A 26319-nucleotide genomic window follows, 5' to 3' on the forward strand; every position below is an offset into this window, starting at 1 on the left:
ACTGGGTCTATCTATATCTCTATATATCTGTATCTATATAACACCTATTAAAAACGGCACGAAAAGACATAGGTTAGTGTAAGTTGAACTTGCCCCAATATTCTGCTGCATTTTCTTCTTTTCTGACTGTAGAATTTGGCATCGCTCTTCCTCCTCTTCTACTCGAGACTCCAAGTCATGCAAGATTTCCTCCAGTTCCTGTTTTTTTGCTGCTAGACGTGCTCGCATTTCTTCTGCTTCTGCACAAAGCTCAGTTTCGGCTTGTAACTGGTCCTGCAGTTGCATTTTCTCTTGTTGAAGCTATAGCCAGAAAAGATGCAACTTAAAGGTTAGAAAGACCGCCAAATGCAAGTTGGATTTAGTTTATAATATCGACTACAATTTTATTTAGTATGCAAGTTATAAGACATGAAAATGGCTTCATTAAATCGTTGTTTTAATATTAAGGCTCATTTGAACAAGTCAGCCAAAAAATATTCAAAGAATGTCAGATTAAAGGGGTTGCCCTACACAGCTTGTCACCTATCCCAGCACTAGAACCCCAAATGATCATGGGAACAGGAGTCCAATATAACCCATTTGAGTGGAGTAATCTTTGGGACTGAAAATAATGCCATGCTTTGATATTGCAAGCACCTACAGCATGCATATAACTGCCTTATAATACCCAAATTTCATCCTGTTCACAAACTGATGAGTCTATAGAGTGTATTCTTTAAAACTTAAAATGTTCACAATTCATTAAAAAGATTAAGTGTTAAAACATTCAGGTGTCAAAACAACATTTGCCTAGACCAAGCAATGATGAAAGACCGCACCATTTAACAAAACAAAACAAAAAAAAAAAAAAATGAAGAGGGGGGGGGGGGGCGGGGGTTTAAAAAAAAAAAAAATAAAAAATATTAAACAGTGCTGATGCTGAGTGACCCATCAACAGTGCTGTCCTGATTTTACAAGACAGTAAAAGGCTTTAGCAGTGACCTCTTCATATAGTGACTACTGTGATGTGCAGTTTATAAAGAGTTCTCAGAGTCGTGTAGCTGACTCCAGACAAGTGATCTATAAACTGAAGACCAGACGTGCCGCCACTAGAAAGAACTAGGGAGAGGAAAGTAATATTGTAATTGACATTGCTGCCGATGAATCAATAACTCAAAATAATTTGGCATCGCTCTTCCTCCTCTTCTACTCGAGACTCCAAGTCATGCAAGATTTCCTCCAGTTCCTGTTTTTTTGCTGCTAGACGTGCTCGCATTTCTTCTGCTTCTGCACAAAGCTTGTTTGGCAACTACCAAGCCATTTGATGGGACTACAGGTCACAACACTATGAGACACAGGACCAGATGACAACTTCAGTTGACTAATACCTTGCCTCCTCCCTAACAGTCCACCTCACGGATCAACTACCCCATCATTCACAAAAAATGATGTGGTGAAAGGAGTTTACTCTTAAAGAGGACCTAATGTCCTCAGGCACATGCGGTTCTATATACCACTAGAAAACCAACAGTGTGTGGAATTCAACGCAGTCGGCTTTCCCATTATATGCCCAGGGACAAGAGCCATCAGTGCCATTACCAATAGCTCTTCACTGTCAGAAAGGCGTTCCTGACAGTCTAGCTGGAAATGCCCCTCCTGAGAGTACTGTCCGTAGTTCTAGCCTGTCAGATGGGGTGTTCCTTACCACCCAGCAATGACTTGGAGCGGTGAGGAATATCCTCCTCCTCCAGTACAAGTCCATGACCAATAATTTGAAGCACACGATAAACAAGGGATTACATTAACAGTCTCCCCTATTTTAAGCTGCAGGCAAAAATCTGCATTTGAAGAACATCTATAAAAATGTTCAACTTTCTATGATGAACTGCAGCAACTTAAAACTCTTAAAAACAAGTGAATCAGTTAGCAGATTTATCTAGTTAGATTAACTGTACAGTATAAAGATATTTGCAATGCAACAGTGGCAACAATATGAACATTTAATTAGAGATGTAGAGGTGACAAATTTTCTCCTAAAAGAGTAATTTTAGAGTAATTTAAAAGTCACCTGTATCTGGAAGCGCTCCATTTCCGTAAGTTTTTGTTCAGATTGTGTTTGAAGCTCTTTTGCCTTTTGAAGTTCCACTTCTTTTACATGTAATTCTTCATCAAACCTGTTCGCTTGTAACAGTGGCTTAACCTAAATATACAAAAAATAAAAAAAATAAAAAATATCTACATACACCTGGATTTAGAAGAAACAAGCTTTTTTTTATATTTCTGTCACGGCTCGCTCCTCCCATCCCTTATTTACTGACTAGAATAGTGCAGCATGGCATATACTATTTTGACCTTCAAAATGCAACAGTTATTGCCTCAGGTTTCAAATTCAAATTTAACCGGAAAACCAAGATTCTCCGTACCTCAATTAAATCCATGAGATCAGCCAGTTTCCTTGCTATCAATATCTGCTAGCCAAAACCAGTGGAGGTTCAAGAACATAGAAGAGGTGCAGCTCATCCCATTATAGTCTCTCTTGGTAGGATCCACATTCCTGGTTTTGGCATGCAAATACTAATGCAGAATACTGAGTAAATACTTTTGTGCAAAAATGGACAGTCTAATGCTAGTTTATTTCTTTTTTTTACAGCTCGTTTTGTGACCCAAAACCCCCCAAAAATCTTAAGTAGACTGTAGGACCAAATTCTACAAAGACATAAGACAACCACCTTATTGTTAAAGGGGTTGGTAAGGATTTATTTATTTAATTTATTTAATTTAAATAAAACAATCCCCTGTCCCAGGATCAGACCATGCTGGGAGGTAATTACCTCCCAGCATGGTCTGATCCTGATGAACCACATATGACCACTTCGGCCAATCAGCAGCCTAAGGAAAGGGATCTTAAATTCACAGCCAGCAAGTACTTGCTCCAAGAAAACATTTGAACAGAAGGACTGCTGGACTTGCACTGTGAGGCACCATCGCCCAAAAACTTTTTTTTTTTTTTTCACATCCCTTCAGACTAGTTTGAGGAAAATAAAAAAAATTGTGGATATCCCATTTAAGCTATTAGTAAAACTCACCTTTGTAAACAAACGCCACCACTGCCAGTTCCTTAGTTTTAGGTAAGCTGCACAATTCCTTTGAATCACTTTCATAGCAGTAAGCTGCTGTTGCCGTTTGGAAAATGCCCTGAAATAAGGAAGTTTTCAAATTAGTTAGCTGAAAGTTTGATCAACTACAATATGTATTTTATTGAAAGATAATGAACAAATTATTGTGCAGAATTAAAGATGGGCATAAAATACCAATAAATGCAAAATACTGTTAAAACCCACTTAGAAAAAACATTAAAATGGATTGTATGAATCCAAGCACGAAGATGCTTTGAGTGTGTATATTACACACCTACTCTAAAGTACAGTATAAACACTATACAAATTAACATTTTAGGTAATCATTAACTGCAGCACAATAACTTTTTTTGTGTGTGTGAAAAGGACCAACTTGACCTTTTTCCTAAATGAGTGCACTTACTTTCTTGCTATGTAGCCTCTGCACCAGGCTTGGAAACCAATAATCACATCTGTAATTTTAAGGTCACGTTCTTCTTCTAGATGAGCAAGGACACCAGCTCTAAAAAACACTTTGCTCTGTCCAATACGGTAAAGGTTGGAGTCCAACTCCAGTGCTTTGATCTGTAAAACAATCAAAATTAGACTTTTAGAACATAGGTACTCATTCACATTGTGGTCCACATTTACTAATGCTGATGTGCCTGGAACGTGACCAAAGATGTGTTACAACTTAGTAGCAAGTGAGGCTCAGAGGTGCACCACAGTGCACTTTTTTTTTTTTTTTTTCCCCAGACAGCAAGTGTTGCTCTAAGTGGACCCGGGATGCCCTGAGCCAACAGTTACTGTAACTCATGACAGAAAACTAGGTGATAATTATACCAGAAATCTAGGCCAGTCCCCAACCGGTGGAGATCTGCAACCATGCATTAGAATTACTAAAAGGCCAAATAACTAAAGTTGTCTGAGAAGAAATTAAGAATAGCCAGTCAAATACCCTTCCATGTTTTTAGCATTTAGTTGATAAAGGAAGAAGGTGAATAGTAATAGATGCCTATCAATTTGCAGACAGTCAATGAAAAACAAAAAAAACATTTTGAGTGAAGATAGACACGTGAATACAGATAGAAGTCACCGGCTAATTGATGTACAGAGGAGGCATAGCAATTGAGATTTCTACACAGCTCATCCAAATGCTGGAACTACAATATGCAGAGGAAGGTAAAAAGCGCAGCATGGACACTGAACATTAAAGGGCAGATGGAACCAGCAACCATTGCTTTTCAGCAGCTTCAAAGGTGTGCAGGGCTAGAGGTTCTTAATTAGGGCTTAAACCAGTTAGTCACAGAAAACAGCCAGCTAAACGTACATTTGTTAGAAATTTATACTGCTGTTAGAAATTCAAGGAATAGCCAAATGTAACATAGCAAAGTTGTAGATAGGAGGCTTATAGTGCACAAAATAAGGCAAATCAATTAGCCAATTGGCAGGAGAATACTCTTCAAACCCTCCCTGATCCATAGAGCTCTGTGTAAAGCTGGAGATAGGCAGACATTAAAGATAAGGAGCAGGAGAACAGCTAAAATGCTGAAGGAAACATATCCTTAAAATACATTGCAACATTTTACATTCACTTGAACTATTCATTTATAAGTTGATTATAACTGGGTTTATAACTGGGGTACATTTTATTTTTACTAACCATTATAACACAAGCTTGTTTTCCATCCATGAAGCCTTTGGGAATGGAATTTGGAGTCAGAATTTCATATCTTGGAAAGAAAGATTGTTTAGTTAAGAAGTGAAAGACAAGTACCTCTATCCTGAAAGTATACCATTACTACTATAGTAATCACCGGCAGTAGAATCTTTAACATCACTTAAAGAATCTCTGCATAGGCATTTATAACAAGCTTTCCACTTTCTACAAGTGATTGCATTTCCTAAGGATAAGCCATCAATATAAGATTTACTGCTCACTCGTCATGCAAACTGTAGTGGTATGTATAAGTACTGATGCACAGTTCCATAGACTTCAATATTTATATGCCAAGTGAGCAGTGCGATGACATACTTTTGGAGTATCTTGTGTCACATCCCCACAGATCTAATATTGATTGACTATCCCAAGGATAGGCCATCGATTGTAGAAATAGCAACACCACTATAAAAAAGGACCTCTTAAATTTGCTAATTATTTTCTTAGGATTCATAACATGCAGTCATGGAACTCTAAAGTGAACTTTGTGAATTTATAATCCCTGCACTCGTTTTTTAAAATTTGTTTTAAACACACCCATTTCATTAAAGGGGCTCTATCATTGGAAAAAGTCATTTTTAATAGAGATGAGCGAACAGTGTTCTATCGAACACATGTTCGATCGGATATCAGGGTGTTCGCCATGTTCGAATCGAATACCGCGTGGTAAAGTGCGCCAAAATTCGATTCCCCTCCCACCTTCCCTGGCGCCTTTTTTGCACCAATAACAGCGCAGGGGAGGTGGGACAGGAACTACGACACCGGGGGCATTGAAAAAAATTGGAAAAAGTCATTGGCTGCCGAAATCAGGTGACCTCCATTTTAGACGAATAGTGGATTTCAAATCCGGGTCATATGAGAATGTGAACTTTGTGACTATGAGACAGGGATAGCTGTACAGGCAGGGATAGCTAGGGATAACCTTTATTTAGGGGGGAATGTTATTAAAAATAACTTTTTGGGGCTCTATCGGGTGTGTAATTATGATTTTTGTGAGATAAACTTTTTCCCATAGGGATGCATTGGCCAGCGCTGATTGGCCGAATTCCGTACTCTGGCCAATCAGCGCTGGCCAATGCACTCTATTAGCTTGATGAAGCAGAGTGTGCACAAGGGTTCAAGCGCACCCTCGGCTCTGATGTAGCAGAGCCGAGGCTGCACAAGGGTTCAAGCGCACCCTCGGCTCTGATGTAGGAGAGCCGAGGGTGCACTTGAACCCTTGTGCACCCTCGGCTCTGCTACATCAGAGCCGAGGGTGCGCTTGAACCCTTGTGCACACTCTGCTTCATCAAGCTAATAGAATGCATTGGCCAGCGCTGATTGGCCAATGCATTCTATTAGCCTGATGAAGTAGAGCTGAATGTGTGTGCTAAGCACACACATTCAGCTCTACTTCATCGGGCTAATAGATTGCATTGGCCAGCGCTGATTGGCCAGAGTACGGAATTCGGCCAATCAGCGCTGGCTCTGCTGGAGGAGGCGGAGTCTAAGATCGCTCCACACCAGTCTCCATTCAGGTCCGACCTTAGACTCCGCCTCCTCCAGCAGAGCCAGCGCTGATTGGCCGAATTCCGTACTCTGGCCAATCAGCACTGGCTAATGCATTGTATTGGCGTGATGAAGCAGTGCTGAATGTGTGTGCTTAGCACACACATTCAGCTCTACTTCATTGGGCTAATAGAATGCATTGGCCAATCAGCGCTGGCCAATGCATTCTATTAGCGTGAACTGAGATTGCACAGGGGTTCTAGTGCACCCTCGGCTCTGCTACATCAGATTGCTACATCAGATTGCTACATCTGATGTAGCAGTGCCGAGTGTGCATCAGATGTGTAGTTGAGCAAAACTGACTCAGCACTGCTAAGTCTCTGCATTCGCATAGGAATGCATATGCCAGCCTTCGGCCAATCAGCGCTGGCTCTGCGGGAGGAGGCGGAGTCTAAGGTCGGACCTGAATGGAGACTGGTGTGGAGCAATCTTAGACTCCGCCTCCTCCAGCAGAGCCAGCGCTGATTGGTCGAGTTCCGTACTCTGGCCAATCAGCACTGGCCAATGCATTTCTATGGGGAAAAGTTAGCTTGCGAAAATCGCAAACTGACAGGGATTTCCATGAAATAAAGTGACTTATGCCCCCAGACATGCTTCCCCTGCTGTCCCAGTGTCATTCCAGGGTGTTGGTATCATTTCCTGGGGTGTCATAGTGGACTTGGTGACCCTCCAGACACGAATTTGGGTTTCCCCCTTAACGAGTTTATGTTCCCCATAGACTATAATGGGGTTCGAAACCCATTCGAACACTCGAACAGTGAGCGGCTGTTCGAATCGAATTTCGAACCTCGAACATTTTAGTGTTCGCTCATCTCTAATTTTTAACTAATCACATCTTTGCATAGCCTTTAGAATAGCATATGTAAAAAATAAATAAATGGCTTATTCAAACATTACTGAAGCAATTTACATACAAAAAGGTACGTGTGGAATAGCCTTTCTAAAGGCTATGCAAGGATATGATTAGTTAAAAATTACTTGAGAGCCAATGAGAGCCCCTTTAAACTAAAAATAAGCGCGAGCACATTGACCAATATACTGCAAGGGGCTCTAAAAGTTTTAATACTATCAGCCAGGACAATCTACACACTTGATATGTACAAATAAAAATGAATTTACATTTATAGAAAAAAAAAATGCCAGTCACTGTATAAACACAGCATCCTCAAGTAATCTGAATTTAACGCCTGTCTCCACTTCTCCAGTGCCTCCCAGTGTGGACTGGTCCTTCTGGTCCATAGTTATCAGCACAAGTCTCCAAAACGTGACCACTGAGGCCAATCAGCAGTCTAAGCAAAGGGCACATTACAGCACTACCTGTCACGGGGTCTCTTCCCGAGACAGCCGATTGGCCTCTGTGGTCATCAACAGAAGGAATTGGGACTTCAGAGCCAACAATTTTCACTTTGAGAAGACAGCCCAGCAGAAGGACTGGAACATGCTGGAAGGAATCCGGAGCACCAGGGACATGAATGTTTTTCCGCTCTCCAGCCTAATTAAAATTTTTTCCCTGAATAACCTCTGACAAAAAATAAATATATATATATATATATATATATATATATATATATATATATATATATATATATATACACATATACATATATATATACACATACACAGAATCTAGACCTAAACAGAAGATCAGGAGCATTTTACTTTGTGGGGCACATGGAAAAATGATTGAGAATGGGTCGGAATCAGAGAAGTGGGTGGAGCCAAATTTGCTACGATGCGCATGGCCCTCTAAAACCGTTACAATTTCGCATGTGGCCCCATGGGAAAATTGCCCACCCCTGCTTTAGACTATAATAGTTCTGCTTGCAGGACGTCTCTCTGCATTTTTCATGCGAAATGGCAGATGGAACACCAAACTGTCACCAAACATAGGTGTGACTGTAGCCTGACATAGTATTTCCTTAACTTATTTCTTTCTGAAGAAAGTATTGTCAACTGCAGGGATAAGAGTGCACATAAGTGGTGAAGTGTAAGACAATTATGCACGGGCTATAATTAGAAAGTTTTCTCTAGACCAGGGGTAGGTAAACTTCTGCCCTGGAACTCTCATGGAAGTGAATGGAGCATTGAGAGTTGTAGTTTCTAAGCATATGGAGGACCAAAATATTGCTGACCCCTGCTCTAGACTAACATGAGAATAAGAACACCATTCTAACAGATTAAACGCAGGATTTCAAGTTCTATTATTCTACAACATTAGATAAGAATTTATATTCTCTACCTTTGACGAAACTCTTGGAAAACAACCCTGTTGGGAAAGCCCTGTCTACAGATTCTGATTCCCTCCAAAACACCATTGCAACGCAGTTGATCCAGTACCAAGTGGGCATCCAATTTACCAGCCTAGAAGGTTAACCGGGAGGAGAAAAAAAACAAAAAAACAACCTTTACATTTCTGATCATTACATCATTGTTTTATTTTATGCATTGACAGTACATTAAGTCATAACTTACTTTTTTCTCATGGTTTGGGATAATGCAGCGTACAAAGTTTGGATTTGTGTTTCTTAAAGTGGCCATGAGCTTAGACAGTTGTTCTTTGTATAACTGACCTACAGTACGAAACATTCCTTTTCTGGTCTTGAAAACACCAGGCAAAGCTGATTCACCCATGCCTGCCACTTGATCCAAGCCAACAATACGATCAACTACAATGATAGAAAATGGTTTAACGTTCTCTAAAATGAATAAAATAGGTTGGTCACAGATTAATCTAAAGTATTTTATATTATATACACACACTAGCTGACAAGTGACAAGACTTACCCATGCTGCGCTACAGTAAAATGACATATCCAATAAATACAGATTTATCAAGTGTTCTTGGGAAAGGGGTGGGGTGGGGGAGACAGAGCAGGAAGGTATCCCAGTATAGGAAAAGCTATACAAAAAACTTGTGGTTTTAGCAGCTGGAAAAAGGTTATACAGAAACAAGTTTCATATAAAAACACAAGCAAATAAATCCATGCAAGGTGGATTTTGGTGACAATATACATCTCATTATATAACAGGTGCTCATGCTTTAACTTGTACAGACTGATACATAGAAAGCCTCAAACTATGGCAGAGTAAAAGCTATTTTTTTAAACAGAAGAATTTTGTTTTTACAAGTCAGATTGTTGGATTATATAACAGATTTCCTTCAGAAAAAAAAAAATTAAATAGGGAAGAACGCAACAGTGATATAAAAGACAAAACATCAAATATAAAATACAAACATTAAAGACTGAAGTGTCTACAAGTGACTTGTCTACAAATCAACATCTGCCTGAAACAAAGCTTTACGGCCAATATCAAATACAATTCAAAATTTTAACTAAGCGCCACAATTTTTTTTTTTTTTTTTTTTTTTTTTTTTTTTTTTAGCATAGTCAATTTCATTTTTACCATTTCAAAATTGTGCTTAGAGCTAGGCTACTTTTTAAGGACTGGTGTCTAATGATCTGTGAGGGACATCAAACTTAGACAGGCATGTGAATAGCCACACCATGCACAACAGTACCTGCTACTTTTAATCACCTCAAGAGACAGGTGCAATTTCTGTAAATCTAATGGAAAGGAAAAATGAAGGGGTTTGAAGAAAGCAGCAGCATACAGATCAGAGGGAACAAGGGGTGTCAACAAGGTACCTGATGAGACTGTATAGAAGAAAAAAAAAAAATTGCCCAACTACAAAAAGTTATTAGCAATATCAGACTTCAGAACCTAGACACTGGGAAAAAAGAATTAAAGTCTACACAGAAAATTTACTACTAGCAAAATGTATAGAACACAAGGCAAATTCTACGCTGTACCTTCAAGGGGGGAGGGGAGAGGACAAAAAAATAAAAACTCTTACCATCTTTCCAAAGTTCAGACACAAATTTATCAGATGATTGATTCAGAAGTGTGGCAATATTATCATTAAGTGGGTCCATATTCTTCATCAGCCACTCATCAGCTTTGTAATCAACCTATAGAACAGAGGAAACGCTTAAACCTATTCTCTTCAATCTCAATTATAATGCAATCCAAATTAGACTACATTTCTGCCCTCATTTACATCAGTGTTTAACAAAAAAAAAAAATTTAAATATAAGTGGAATTTTAAATATATGTTTTGACATCTGGTGGGGAAGTGATAATCGCTGTTAAAAACTATTAAGTGAATATGAACTATCACTAAATGTCACTGAGCTCAGCGTTCCCTAAAAGGCCATGAATAATGTATAGTTGGGTCTTCTGCTCCATCTCTATTAGATATCTCCCACAGCAGTTCATGCCTGCATCTATATTTACAGTACTATAAAGCACCAGATAAGATTTTACATTACCTTCCCAGCATAATGTATAATGCAAAAATCTGCTTTATCTTTGAGCTGTTTGGGCTTTTGGAACTTTGAATGAGAGCCCTGTTCTTGAACCACTTTCTCGACAAAACTTTTATCTGTAGCTTTTGGAAACCAACATTCCTCATCCAAGAGAGCCAGTATACCAGGAGGGCCGGCCTTTATTTGGAAAAAAAAAAAAAAAAAAAAAAAAAAAGAAAAATGTTAATGAAAAAAAACAAACAAACACCAAAACACTACTAAAGTTAGGAGTTGTGACAACAAAAAAACCAAACAAAAACAACAAAACTCACAGGCCGTTCTATCAAATCAATGCAAGGTTGAAGGTCAAGTCCAAAGTCAATGAAATTCCACTCAATTCCTTCTCGTTGGTATTCCTCTTGTTCTAGTATGAACATTGTGTGATTGAAGAGTTGTTGCAGTTTTTCATTTGTGTAATTAATACATAGCTGTTCAAAGGAGTTTAACTACAAAAGAAAAAAAAAAAAAAAAAAATTACCTAAATAAAATCTCCTAGCCAGCAAACAAAAATAAAGTGCACCAGTTTGTTGCAAAGCCATATGAAAAGTTTTACTGAATCATTCATGCAGGCAGTGCGCGGAAAGCACATTATATGCAATGGGGTCCGTGTGCTTAACTGTCCAGCGCTTGCATATATAAGAGCGCTTGGTCTTATATAGTACCCTCTAAACATAACCAGGAAGTTTAATACACAAAAAGTCATGAATAAAGTTTACATTTCACCCAATGCATGCACAAAATGGGATGGTGCATTTCTGCGATTTTGGTGATTCTTTAACACCCGCCCCTGTAAATATATACATGTGTGGTATGTATGAACTCCTCATATCTTGCAGTTTTTTGGAAAGTACATTTTGTTGGCAGAAAGGGATTGCTTGAGCCGCACTTTAGTGGCAAATTTGAATTTTTGTGCAATTTTTTGCTTGCAATCTGTTTGCCACAAGCATATATGGAGCAAGGTGGCACTACTTAGAGCAATAGCCTGGATGGGGGTGATGAAAACACACTATGTAAGGGTGGTGCTCTAAGTGAAAAAAAAGTCCAAGCAATATGAAAAATAGAAAAAAAAAACAAAAAAACTTGGCACTCACCCTGTGAGTCCACTACTTTGTATACTCCTATTATAGGAGGCGCCCAATGCCGACTTCAAGCCGATTGGTCTATTATGTCAAAGAAAAACACTTTCATCTAGTATAATGGTCTCAGTAGGTGCTTTTCTGATTGGCTAGTTTTGTACACTACATATGGTTCCCACTGAGGTCCGTTCTATGACATAGAACAGGAGGAGCCATGCGTAGGCTCCCCTGTTATTGGTTGATATACTCCCTTCTATACGGCGGCAGTTAACAGATTGGCTAGCACTACATCATTCACGAAATATATTCTGTCTTTGAATGTTCTGTTTAGCAGTTTTCATTCTGGTCCGCTATTTTGTACACCCCCATTGTGGGAGGAGCCTAATGCCGGCTTTATACTGATTGGTCTAATAGTTCCTTGAACAACAAAAAAATTCAAGAATTAAAAGATTCTATGATCCTTTTTTGAATTATAGACTTGTTTAATTATATAAAGGAGTCCGTTAATAAATAAAAAGTAATACTTAACCTTTTACATATAATATAAATAGGCAAAAAGGAATGTTTAACAGCTAACTTTTTATGGTCACTAAAGAATTGTTTTTACGGAGGAGTTTCTTCTTTACCAAGAGGTATATAGCAATGTAAGAGTTAATAATCAGTGTGTTTTCATTTACTGCTGTACAACTCACTATAAGTAGAAGGTAGCACGCCTCGAGGAGTCATACAGAGCATAATAAAGTGCTGAACAGCACGAAACAGCTGTTGCTCTTCCTCTGAGCGTGCCTCCTCCCATGTATGTTTTTACCTGAACATCTACAATAAAGTTTGGACTTAACGCACAGGGTGAGTGCCAAGTTTTTTTTTTTCTATTTTTCATTCTGTTTTCCACAATGTTGCTTAAAGGTGGTTGTATATAAATTATTAAATTGTGTTTATATATACGGTATGCTGTGTAATCTGAAAAAAGTTAGATTTTGGTATCACAGTCAGGTAAGTGCAGTATAGATTTTCAATAGAGATGAGCAAGTACTGTTCGGATCAGCCGATCCGAACAGCACGCTCGCATAGAAATGAATGGACGTAGCCGGCACGCGGGGGGGTTATGTGGCCGGCCGCCGTCAAAGCGGAAGTACCCGGTGCATCCATTCATTTCTATGGAGCGTGCTGTTCGGATCGGCTGATCCGAACAGTACTCGCTCATCTCTAATTTTTAACAGTGAATAACAGCAAAATCCTGCTTGTCTTCTGTATTAGGGTTTTTGGGAGTCTGAGCTCTTGTTGTAGTTGATGAGTGCAGTACATACAGTGTAAAAAAAATTATAATCCCTACATTTTATAGGATGATACTTTTTTAACATTTCCAGCTTCAAAGCAGATTTTTGTTCCTTCCAGTTCTGGTGATTTTCTGAAGACACCTGCATGCGGGTGTAGGCCATAGTGATATGAATGAACTCTACACATGTTGAACTCTTATTTTTAGGAGGTTCGGTGCATTTAATTTTTTTTTGTTTGGTTTCCGCTTTTAGCAACTAAAACATTTATTTGCATTTTTTTCATAAAACATTCACTTTAAATCAAAATTGCATGAAGGTGCCTGGTTGTATACAGTAACAAGTGGCATTCTGACAATGCTGCAGGTGTCTACTTTAAGAAAATATATAGGTATGGGGGGGGGGGGTTTGGACGCTTTTTTTAATTTTACAATTTAGATTTGATTTGTCAACCTCAAAACTGTGAAAATTGCTCTGGCTACTGGAGGTGCAGCATTTCCAGAGACCCTTGGCAGTGAAAGGGTTAATGGCAGCTGGATATCATTACTGGCCATGCTATAAGGGTGGGTGACAAACTAACTGAGATGTATCTGAATCTAGAGTTTTGTTTGGCAAGTGAAAGATTAGTTTCACCTGCATATCATTAGAGGGTGAGCAGAAGTGAAACACTGCCTATAGCTGGATCCCAGGAAAACCTACATGGCCAGTAATGACATACAGCTGATGTTAATGGGTGCTTCAGTGATTAAACATTTGTGCAGGCAGTGCACGGCAAGCACACAGACCCCATTATAGTCTATAGGGTCCATGCACTTGAACTGCACAGCGCTTGCAGTTTCACTTGTGTTCTGTCCGGGGGTTCCTCATGCAAACTCCTTCCGGACGGAACACATCAGCATGTGTTAATCGTCCCTTAGATAAGTGAAAGTACCATTGGCCCAGAACCTGGATGCAGCTATAGCCTCTTGGTGCCATAAGCTAATCGCAGACAGGAGGCACATGTTGTTCAAACTTAACTAGGAGCGCTGCAGCATTCACCCAGAGGCTGCTAGAACAGATCTGTGACTGGTCTGTGTCAGCCTTTATATGGAAAAAGGTGGATATCCAGCACTGAAGACTTGCTAAAAGTGCATAAAATTTAACTTCTAAGGATCATGTTAGTAAGTGAAACAAACAAATGTCAAACTATCCCAAAGATGACAAGTATTCGTTTGGTTAGTCAGATTTACACTGTACAGTCCTGGTGAAGGATTATTTAAAATTTTATTGCATCATGCTCAACATACAAGTTGCTTTTATTACTCATGTTATGTATATTTTATGGAACACAATCGAAGGTCCAGCAGCCACAATAAAATTTCAAGTCTATTTTAAACCAGTATAAAAATAAAAAAAATATTATATATATATATATATATATATATATATATATATATATATATATATATATATATAAAAAAAAAAGGGCAAAAGGTATTCCCCGCCTAGGATGTATATCAGATTGCTTGGCGTCAAGCAATCTGATTTACATCCTAGGCAGGGAATACCTTTTGCCCTTTTTTTGTATATTTTTTTATACTGTATTAAAATAAAGACTTGACATTTATTGTGGCTACTGGACCTTCGATTGTTTTCCATGTGGACCGCTCTGGGCCAACAGAACCAAGTTCGTCCATGCACCCAGCATTTTCCTACAGAATCGTGAGTTTTTTTTCTCTCTTGGACACATACATGCATACATACTGTGTTTGACAAATAGGAGCATTCTGCCAATCTGTATGTGGGCTGTATTGTTCCCCTTCCCCCATTCCTTTATATGATGTATATTTTATGGAGAAACTATAGCTGGTAAATTATAGGAGCTATATAATGAAAGATATAAACTGTTGATTAGTGGGGCCTGAAATACTGTGGACCCCACAGATACGGAGATGGGAGGAGTTTTACTTTGTGAAGGCAGCTGCACTCCCTCTTCAATTCATGTCAATGGGAGCGCTGCAGATAGCAGCTGTACTTCAAGCATCTATGGCACTCCCACTAACGTGAATGCATTCACCTATGGCTAGAGAACAAAATTCTTCATGGCACAACTCATTTTCTAAAGACATTAGTTTTAGTGCCAGAACATGTTTTTTTTGTTTGATTATTAGAATTGGTTTGGAAAAAAATGAAAGGTTACCTCAAAAATTTCAAATCCAGCAATATCCAGAATTCCAATGAATGAAGCTCCTTGCCGCTTTGTTTTGTCTAAGGCTTTGTTAATACGCATCACGAGCCAGCGGAACATGCGCTCATATGTTGCTTTAGCAAGTGCCTCTATAGCAAAGTCTGCCTAAAGAGATAAGACAAGTTGAATATAAGTGTGTTAGTAGCACAATCCCTTTAAGAAAGGAATATTTGCAATATGTAAACTTATTCCCTGTCCTGTGGATAGAAAACAAGTGTCCGCACACTGGGTTCCCCCAGTGATCAGGAGGAAAAGGGACCAAAAGTCCTCCTGATGAATAAAGCGCCAATCTGCTTGCATGGCCAACACTCCATTTCAGTTTATGGGGCTTCAGGCACATTACAGTCCTGGCAGCATTATGGAAGTGAATGGAACATCTCTCATAAGGATGCCTTGAGGTAATCTATCCTTTGTCCTATGGATAAGGAATAAGTTTCCATAACTGGGCACCCCTTCAAAATGCTGTATAAGTTACCTGTTCTTTTGTTTGTGCTTTCTGTACATAGTCTCGACCAACTTTTATGCGTGGTGTGAGGATACCTCTAGTAAAGTCATTAACATTAATTCCCAAAAGATGACACACCTTCTGAGCAGCTGAAAAATAAATAAATAAATATCAGAAACATTTTCAATACAAAAAAAAAATTAAAAAGGAGTGTTACCACTTGCAGGTGGTAACTCTTCTGCTTCCCACTCAATGCCTGCCTTGGAGATTAGCTTTTTGTCCCAACCACTCCCATTCCCCATATGCCAATAAGCTGTATAGTGCCCTAGATATCTACAAGCTAAGCTTTCCAGGGCACAGTCCTTCCATCCCTACTATTACTGACATCTGCAAAGTCCAGTCTTGTTGCACCATAGAGCTACCTCACTGCTTTGGTTGAAGAGTGCATCACAATTGCTCTCATAGCAGCAAGATTTACTGAAATAAGGAGAGAGGGGAAAAGAAAACAAACATACATTTCATATTAATGTGAATGCACGCTATCTGACTAAGGGAGCGTTCACACTACCGTCGGTGTCCGACATGTAGTGTCCGCTCAAAATCTGTCACGGACACTAGCTGTGTCCGTGACACCTGTCATTCACTTGAATGGGCATCGGGTGCGTTCTTTTGCACTCCGTGCCAGTCTTTCCCTGTCCGCAAGAGAAGATGTCCGACTTCTCAAGCGGACAGAAGAACCCTGCATGCAGGGTTCTTCTGTCCGCTTGAGAAGTCGGACATCTTCTCTTGCGGACAGGGAAGGACTGGCACGGAGTGCAAAAGAACGCACCCGATGCCCATTCAAGTGAATGACAGGTGTCACGGACACAGCTAGTGTCCGTGACAGATTTTGAGCGGACACTACATGTCGGACACCGACGGTAGTGTGAACGCCCCCTAAGCTTATAGTTCAATAGGGACTGTTCTGGAGACACTGGGGGGGGGGGGGGGGGGTACTATTATAGCATATACACTGTCTTATACCCATATGTTCCACAGTTCTTACCTGATTGCAACCTTGTGTAGCTTAGATATATACGGTGTATAAAGCCTGACCTTATCACCGTCAGTTTCCATGATACCCATAGATGTAAATGGAAAATCCAGAAACAGCTTTGCTCACTGTTCCACAGTTTTCAAAATTCCCAATTCTTTTTTTATACATCTTATAGAAACAGTGCTGATCTGACACACAGTTTCTATAATGCCAATAATTTCAAAGACTACAGTGTCAGCAAGGTTGCTGGCAGGTAATTGTCTCTCCATTCATCTACTGCACCAAGGAGAAGTAGATTAAGTAAAACGGCGCATGTAATTTTGATATGTGTATCTTAAAGAACAAGGATAAATTTAATTGGAGAAATATGAATGGAAAGCAGGTTCTAGTACCCAGTCAGACCACCTGTAGTCTGAACTGAAGTAGGGAAAAATTCATTTTTTATAAATGCTATATCTATATAACCAAAACTAGGATTAAACCTCAAAGCTAATTAGGACAAAAAATATAGTGGAAAGGTCCTTAAAGGGGTTGTCCCATCACACGGATCCTATCTATACTGCTAGTTTATGTGGATTGAAGACTTTTCCTAAATACATTGCTTTATCAAAACTGCTTTGTTTGGCCTCAGACTATTCACTTCATTGTTTTCACTGCATTTCCATAACCACAGACCTGGTACTGAGCTTATCTCCACCATTGACAAGTGACATAGCTCCCTGCTCAGATAGGGGAGGGGGAAGGTGAGTGCTCGGCAGCAGCTCCGAGCGGTGTAGGTCTCTGCCACAGACAAGTAACGGAGCTGCCTGCTCTCAGACAGGGGAGGCGGGAGGCGAGTGCTACATTATTTCTGAGCAGTTTTATCTCCTGCTCTTCCGCTTATCAGTCGGTTTAATTGAATTTGGCTGATAAGCGCTGAGCTAGAGAGACCGTTACCTCTGTATGTAATGCAAACTGAATCAAATCCAGCTCTGAACTAAAAGATATAGCCCCCAATATGCAGCTCATCATATATACCCAGGCTCCAGCTGATGAGCAGCATATTGGGGGCTATATGCAAAGCAACAGTGCCAAATCTTTAAGGCATCATCACTCAGAGGTTGGTGGTAGACACTGAACACTGCTGAATTTGACAGCAAGTTCATCATTGTTAACTTGCCACGATTACTTACAAAAAAAAACCCCACACACACACACGACACTTGACTGCGCGAGTGTGAGTAACTATCTGAAAAACAGACCGCCCTAGGAAGTCCTCCATGTGTGGTCCATGAATATCACATACAAAAGTTGTGCAGAAAATATCTGAACACAAGTAAGGAGAACATGGACAGAGTCACTAGATATGGAGGGAGGCCTAACTTTATAAAAACCAGTCAGCTACTAGGACAAGACGCTGTGTCCATTGAAATGAATGGCAACAAAGACAGCCAACAGACGTGTAAACATAGGTCGCAAGTGTTCAGATTCAACCGTCAAATTATAACAAAGCAGGAATTTTACCAGTGTTATCAGGCATGGAAGCCTGGTCTGTATTACGCTCCTTCTTAAACATTATATTGCCCAGCTGCAATACACCAGAGACAACTTTCAGCAATCCTAGGAAAAACAAAAAGTTACAGTAAGAGGAAAGTAATTAAATTGTTAAAAAGGAACACACGCATTTTTCATATGATCGCTCGCTAACTACATCCCTAATCAACTAAAGAGCCTTTGTCTCACCAATTAGATAATTATGGCTGATCTTCAGGCTAGGCCATAAGATCCATATATTAATTACTGGACAAACTCCTTTAAGTTTGCACTGTCTAAAACAGATTGTACTCAAAGTGGACCTTTCATGGTTTGGGGCACAGGCAGTTCTATACACTGCTGGAAAGCTGACAGTCCACACCACAAAACTGAGGAAACGCAATGAAAACCGCATGCACAGCGTTTTCTTTGCGTTTTTTGCCCAGTGGGGCCTTAACCCAAGTCTGCCCTACTATTTAGTTTTGATTCAGATTTGTAACTCTTCCATATAAGGCTATGGGGAAAAAAAGCAGTTTTTTGTTTGTTTTTTTAAACAGGTAGAGTTAACATGCTGAGATTTTTTTCCCCCCACAGTATATAGAGAATATTAAATTCACCAGCTTTGCTGGTACAGAGAGGGGAAAAAAAAAAAAAAAAAAAAAAAAAAAAAAATCAAACCTGCATTTTTCTCTACAAAATATCCAAGCACCACAAATGTTGCAAAGAAAAGGGGATGAGTCTTATGCCACAAGCGGATTTGGCAAATAAGATGCACCCATTTTTTGACAACAGATCATGGGGAAGCTTTATTTAGAAAATACATTAGCCTGAGGAAACTGTTAAGTAGCCATTAAATAACCACGGCAAAGCTAAATTAAAACATACCAATTTGTTCATCATCAGGAATGCTCATTATTCTCATTGCTTCCAGGGTTTCTTGAAACAAGTCTTTGTCCTGCTGACCTGGAATGGTAACATGTCCATTGGAAAGGAAACGATACTTGTTGTAGGGTTCCAACAGAAGGTCAGCTGCAAGAGAACAGTTCAAATATTTACTTTTTCTGTTAATTCAGAAGGGTACTATCACATTATACATGTCCGCCTGACATACTTTTTTTTATAAGGTAAATGGCTATAAAAACGTGTCACCAGACCCATTGCCTCAAATATGGAAAAAAAAAAAAAAAAATCAGTTATGGTCTCTGTATGCCTCTGTCAGCTATTTCAAACAGACAGAAAAGCATGTACTACCACTTGTGTCCCTGCTCTCGAATGTCTCCAGCGCCAACTCATTCCGATCTTCTCCTCCCACACCACGAGTGCTGCCCTTTCACTACCTCATTTAGAAGCTGGGACACGTGGTGGCGGAACTCCGTGTAGCCTTTTAGGGGTAGCACACTTGGGGAGGGGGGCAATCAATCCCTAATGGCTGTGTCCCCCCCCCCCCCACATGTGCAACCCCAAACGACAGGTGAAGCACGTTTTGGTGGTGTCTGATTGATATATATATATATATATATATATATATATAGCAGAGGAGCTGTCCCCAACCACTACAAGTCAAAGTTTTATTTTTATCTTTTTATAAATTTATGCTGTTTTTTTTATTTGTGGAGCATAAGGGAACTGCTCTTCTGCCACCCTCCACGTGCTTCACCTCGTACCATTAGGGGTGGCACACGAGGAGGGCAGCCATTAAGGATTGATTGGGGGTCATCCCTGGCAAGTGTATCGGTCAATATTAATTGGAGCATATCAATTATGCTCCATGAGTCAACTGTGCTCACAATGCGGTATTTAAAGATAGGAGTTGTGTAAAACTGTAGTGAAGATATAAATTGTTGTGCAGCACCCATTGACAGTCCCACACTTCCCTCAAACAGCCAAGCCCTTCAGAGGTGCACGAACTTTGAATTTTATAACTTGAAGGACTTTTTGTGGCAAGTGATATTAAGGCCATAGACTTTGACTCCCTTTTTACCAAGCCACTAAGCACTACAATATGGCAATATGAGGACATTAGAGTATTCAAACACCTGTATCCTCATCACATGACAAAAAATTCCACTTATCTGGTCAATTGGGGCAGAGATTGGAAGCAAGAGCAAATTGCCATTGTGGAGGGAAATGTCTTGCTGACAAATATTTCTATCAAAAACTCTGCTTGAAAGGGAACATAAAAGAAGCATTCAAGCCAAATAACTTTCCATAGGTGCAGCAATCACCCAATTGCCACTCTCCAGGAGACTTATGTGAGTTATGCCTGTAGACCAGTTTCTTCTCAGCTCAATTTCTTCTCAATCCCATGACAACTCAACACAACATTAAATGGGCTGATGTATTCTAACTGCTGTGGGGACAATGCAGCTAAGGGAGGGGGGGGGGGGGGTTAACATTTAGGAACCTGAAAAATTTGTCAAGCAGAAAGTTATTGGTTTAGAATTTAAAGAATGTTTTTCTACTAGTCTACTTTTTTTTGTTGTCATTTGGCAGATGTTGCTCCTGGCGGGATTCAAACCCAGGACTCCAGCACGGCAAGGCTAAAGTGCTAACCACTGAGCTACTGTGCCGCCCCACTACATGCGTTTTTTTTTTTTACACTGATACTAGAGACAGATCAAGCCAAAGATTAAGAATCAAGAAAATCCAGAGCTCTATGACCCAAGTTTGTCCCAATGAACCCGAGTTGTGGTGTGGCTTTTTGCCTTATGTGGACACAGCAACATTAACTGGTTGTCTTCAGAGATCTACTATAATGAGAGGAACTTCATTAAAATCTTTCAGAACATTGCTGCCTCTAAGGTGAAAACAGTCTTACAAACATTATTGAATTGTCTGTGTTACCACAAGGTACTCTCCTGTTGTCTACTTCCCTTTGGATTGGCAATTACCAAAATGGTCTCATCGACCTACTAACAAAAAGCCTGAAGACATGAACACAAAATGGGATGCTCTTGAGATCCCACCCATTGTTGCCCCTTCTACTAGTCTACTTGACATTGAATTTGAAGCAAAATTTGGGAAATCCTGTCACTATATTTTGCTAATACTAGATTTAGACTACCATTGCCCATCAGTGCCCATCCACCCGAGTTACATACAAAGCCTGTTTCTTGGCCAAAGTTCTAAGACTGAAACAGGTCCTACCGGTAGCTATATTAAAAAAAAAAAAAAAAAAAAAAAAAAAAAAAAATCCTGGAATCCTAAGCAGAATCAGTCAAATTCAGCGCAGTGAACATATCCGTATCTAACTGATCTACTAAGACACTACATTACTTCTATAACTGCTTGTAGGATACCCCTTTGACCCACCCTCAAGTCTACTTAGAAAGTGGTTCAATAAATATTTTATTCAAACAATCACAATCTAGTAGAAAGCATAAGACACCAAGTCAGTCCAGGACTAAGCCTATAAATACTATGCTCTCTACGTTGTTTTGTTTTTTTTCCAAACAGAGTGTTGCTTTGGATCTTTTCTACTTCAAGAATGATTTACGTTCTATGGAATGCAGAGCACCACTACAGCTGTTAAATCAGGGACTCCTTGAATAGAATACTTGAAGGTAATCATAACAGTGACAACTTTGTTGACTCATGACTCAAACCAGTAATATCTTTAGAACTGGCTTAAACATGTGCAATAGTCAACCACTTGACAAGGTTCTCTTTTGGTTGGATTTATACTCCAGTTTTTATATGTTTTTGAAGCTAAAACTCAGGTGTGGACCAGACAAGCAGCAAAAGTAGAGCGTATGGAGTAACGTTTGCTAACTTTTTACAACCCATTCCTAAGTTTGGCTCTAAAGACTGCATCTGAACATTAAAAAACTTTAAACATTAAAACTACCGGATTTTTAATTTTTTTTAAAATTACATTTGAAAACCTGAGCATCTCAATTCACCCTTAAAGAAGGCCTTTCACTACCTCCAACAACTCAAGCTCTTATTGGAGAATATGCACTGCTGCACAGACTCCACTGCACTTTGAGTCTTCTTTCTAGCCCTCACCGTTACCGAGTGACAATCGCAGTTAGTTTTGATGCCTGATGTGCCATTAACCCTTTTAAGGAAGAGGGTAATTTGTACGTTAATGGTTTACATCCCTAAGTGAGGGTTTTTTCTTTGAGTGACAGGTTGTAGTTTCATTTGGCATCATTTTGATTAGGTTTTGTTAACTTTTGGGGGTCTATGTGAAAAAACCCACAATTCAAATCATAATTTTTTGCATTGTGTTTATGGCATTCTCGGCATTAAAAATGACATACCATACTTGTATTGGTTTTATCATCTTTGTACTGCATTTTACAAATAAACCACCACTTTTTGAAAATTACCAAATTTTGCTAGGGTCATCATATTCTGTAATTTTTTACTGTTTCGTTGATGAAGATAGGTCAGTGCTCTTTATGCACGGGACATGCAGACCCAAAAGATGCAAATACAGTAGTAGTGTGAACCTAGCCTTACTCATCACTTTTGCTATGAGACATGGCACTCCATCATGCCGACTCATGGTAGAGCCCTTCCCTTTTTGCTGCCCGGAACATCATTAGTTCAAGTGTCCAAACAGTCTCACATGGGTTTCAGAAGAAATCCCAATCCCTGCAGAATATCAGCCTGATCTTTATGCTTTTCTTGGTGAGAGGTCAAGAATGATGTTCCAGAGAAGAAGAAAAGGGGGGGGTACAAACACACCACAGTGCAGTATCCCATCCCAAAACCACTCTTGTGTGGGGTTGTTCAAAAGTCTGCTTAAGAACACAGCCATTAATAGAGAATGGTATCCAAACATCCTCCAAGGGCAACCATTCCCAAAGATTCAGGAGAACTTTGTTGAAGAGCAATTGATTTTCCAGCATGATTGAGTACCATTTTATTTTACATCACTATAAGGCATTAACAAGAACACAAGCAATCCTTATGCAAAAACTGGGTTCCACAAATTGATTGCACACAGAAAATACGTCCCAAGTGTAAAATTGTTAAAGTAATCCTTCTGAGTACATTCATAATAGTACTTACTTTTCAAGTGTTCTCCAGCTCCGGATAATAGATAGTAAAAGATATGAAACGTTCTCTCATCCTTAGCCTGTCGAATGGCACGGGATTTCTCCAGCAAGTCTGGTATGTAGTCAAGGTACATTTTATGTTACCCATCATCAGCTTGAACTTCTATATAATTTCATGTAACATTTTCTATAGTTGGCGTTGTGCAAGTTAGGCACCATGACACACAAGTCTTGTTCAACTAAGGGCAGACTTAGGTATTCATTTCAGAATCCTATGCACCATCAAGTATAGTTTGTAGTTTGCCACTGCAGCTCAGACTGGTCCCCTGTTATAAGTAGTGTTCTGGCAGTGCTCAGTGCTTGTTCCTCCTTTTAACTTATGACTTAGAAAAAGAAAATGAAATTAATAGCACTGTCAATTTACGCAAATGACACCAAGCTATGTGGTACAGTGCAGTCTATAGAGGACGTACATAGTCTGTCCAAATTTGATTGTAACCGGTGTTTGGGAAGACATAGTAAATGAGGTTCAACGTGGATAAATATACGCTTATGCTTAATGGTAAAGGGGCTTCTAACCACTTATGCAGTTACTGCATAGTAATTTTTTAATTTTTTAAAATAACACTAATGGTCTATGCAAACTGATCACTTTGCATCTTTTAAACTGATGTAAAAATGTGATCAGCATGGAGCCTTAAAGAGGACCTTTCATATCGTTAGGCACACACAGTTTTATATACCACTAGAAAGCCATCAGTGCAATGAATCTGGCACACTGTTGGCTTTCTAGCGGTACATAAAACCGCATGCGCCTGAGGACATTGTTTTCTTTAAATTTATATTCCAAGCAGTAAAATTGCAGTAAAGACCAAAAATTAAAAAAAAAAAAATGCGTTTGACTATGCAACTTGCAGCCTCTAGAACAGAATAAGTGTGATAGGAAGACATTTTGGTCCTTTTAAAGGATATATGCAACCTCAAAAATAGTAGATTCTGGATTGTAATGTAGAGTAGTTTGGTCTGGTAATTACATTTAGATATTGCATTCCCACAAGTCAATTATCGATGAACAATCTGTAACAGATGTGGCAACTCTGCAGAGCCACCACCACCACCACTTTCCTCTTACTATAAAAGGATACAGGTTTCTATATTTGCGCCGACAATATAGCCATTAACATCAAAGTTAATCCGGATAAATTTGCCCTAGAGTAAAACAAAATAGATTTGCAGAAGTGTACACAGCATTCAAAAAGTACAACGAAATGTACCCACTTTCTACCCACAGTTCTGTAGGTCCAACTCAAGAACTAGACAAGACTAGAAGCATTAGAACAGTCTCTTTAAAGCCAAGAATATGAAGTCCAAGGTCATATCTGTAGTAAACCTGAATCTTGAGATATCACTGGTTAAAGCAGTGCAGCATATATTTGAAGCCTCAATTTAACCAGTGTACTGGAGTACACATGCAACTGACAATGTACAGGGAGAGAACTTTTTTAAATTCTCCTGTTCATGCGATTTCAGATATCTCCAGCCCTCCCCCCCACACACACACACCTAGTATAACATTGGCAACAAGCCCTAAAATAAGTATTATCCTACATAACCCCATAAACCTTAAGTCAGATATATATATATATATATATATATATATATAATTTTTTTTTATGGATAGGATTGATTTCCCTTTATGCAGCTAAGTCTGAATTTGTTACCCATTACTTACAAATCTTGATGAATTGTCATTTTTGACAGTTTTGGCATTTCCAAAGGCTTCAAGGATTGGATTAGCTTGCAACAACTGTCTCTCCAGCTCACCCTAGGAACGAAGAAAAGTTACATTTGCATTAATGCCCACTTACTATGAAAAACTTATGTTGCCCACTGCAGCAGAAAACAGACCAATTAACTGCATATGCACAGCCTCCCCGACAATCATAGGGAGTTGGAATGTTCTGACTGTAGCAAGGGGCTGCCATCTTAGTGCACCCCACAACATGGCAGAATCAGTTTTTCTTTATCTCCACATTATGGACTTTGCTACGTTACTTTCCCAAACTGAAAAACTAAAAATGATTGATAAAGATACAGCACATTCCTAGGAATTTAGTAATACAAGCATTTTTGCCAGTCTTAATCAAGTATTCAGGAGCATTCAGAAGTCTTGGCGGGGGAGAAAACACTTTTGTATTGCATAGCTATACTGTATAGCTTTTTTTTACCGTTACAATAGCCTTATATTTTTGAGATTTTGTGGTAGCAGTAGAATTGCCCAGTTTCATGCTGTATTTTTCTAAATTTTAGACAAAACTTACACCAACAGTTCCCAATAAAAAGGAGGAAATCCACTAACCTGATCTTTCTTGGATTTATGAGAAGTTGCAACATAGGCCAAGTATTGGATTACTTTCTTTGTATTTTCTGTTTTGCCAGCACCAGATTCTCCTCTAATGGGGGGAAAAAAAAACAAACCAAAACAACGTTTTAGAAAAATGAAAGGCAGTGGCTCCACTTAAGATCTATCTAAAAGTAAAATTGTATTAGTTACCCTTACTCATCAGTGTGGTTTTCATTGTATTCTACCCATGAACAATGTAAGCTGCATAGAGATTGGTTGCATGAACAGTATTTTAAAGAGTTTAATAAACCTGTTCTAATTAAACCAAACTTATGCCTAATGCACACATTGTGACAGGTCAAAGCCCCTCTAAAGGGGTGTCTAATGGTCTGATCTGATGTACAACATGGAATCCACTGAACGCTTTCTTTCCTTCAGGACTCTGAATTGGACTCCTAAGTCTCACGCTCTGAATCATGTGGTAAGCTAATACTGATTGTCAATATTTTCAAGCCCTGGAATAGCTATTTTTTTTCGCTGAACATAATATAGAAAGTTAAGAAGGTGTTGTCCAGGATAAGCATTTCTTTCAAGGAGCCCAGGGAAGGAAGGAAAAGGCACAAAAAAAAAAAGTAAAAAAAAAAATTCACCCATCCCAGATATCCC

At 39.3% G+C, this 26319-nt stretch overlaps 1 protein-coding gene across 2 annotated transcripts in view; it reads right to left on the reverse strand.

Annotated features, from left to right (window-relative positions):
* MYH9 (myosin heavy chain 9) overlaps positions 1-26319 on the reverse strand; it is a 77544-nt gene that overhangs the window by 27157 nt on the left and 24068 nt on the right. For both annotated transcript variants that reach the window (XM_075286439.1, XM_075286437.1), the window contains exons 5-22: positions 25669-25762; positions 25042-25134; positions 24455-24518; positions 23323-23421; positions 19186-19329; positions 18292-18387; positions 15783-15901; positions 15260-15412; positions 11003-11176; positions 10695-10868; positions 10220-10334; positions 8836-9029; positions 8603-8724; positions 4759-4828; positions 3520-3680; positions 3066-3174; positions 2048-2179; positions 94-300 (exon numbers count right to left, since the gene is read on the reverse strand). In XM_075286439.1, coding sequence (XP_075142540.1) covers positions 94-300; positions 2048-2179; positions 3066-3174; positions 3520-3680; positions 4759-4828; positions 8603-8724; positions 8836-9029; positions 10220-10334; positions 10695-10868; positions 11003-11176; positions 15260-15412; positions 15783-15901; positions 18292-18387; positions 19186-19329; positions 23323-23421; positions 24455-24518; positions 25042-25134; positions 25669-25762 — 2320 coding nt within the window. The remainder of the gene's footprint in view (positions 1-93; positions 301-2047; positions 2180-3065; positions 3175-3519; positions 3681-4758; positions 4829-8602; positions 8725-8835; positions 9030-10219; positions 10335-10694; positions 10869-11002; positions 11177-15259; positions 15413-15782; positions 15902-18291; positions 18388-19185; positions 19330-23322; positions 23422-24454; positions 24519-25041; positions 25135-25668; positions 25763-26319) is intronic.

The sequence above is a fragment of the Leptodactylus fuscus genome, chromosome 9 (assembly GCF_031893055.1).
Source record: "Leptodactylus fuscus isolate aLepFus1 chromosome 9, aLepFus1.hap2, whole genome shotgun sequence".
Lineage (NCBI taxonomy): Eukaryota > Metazoa > Chordata > Amphibia > Anura > Leptodactylidae > Leptodactylus > Leptodactylus fuscus.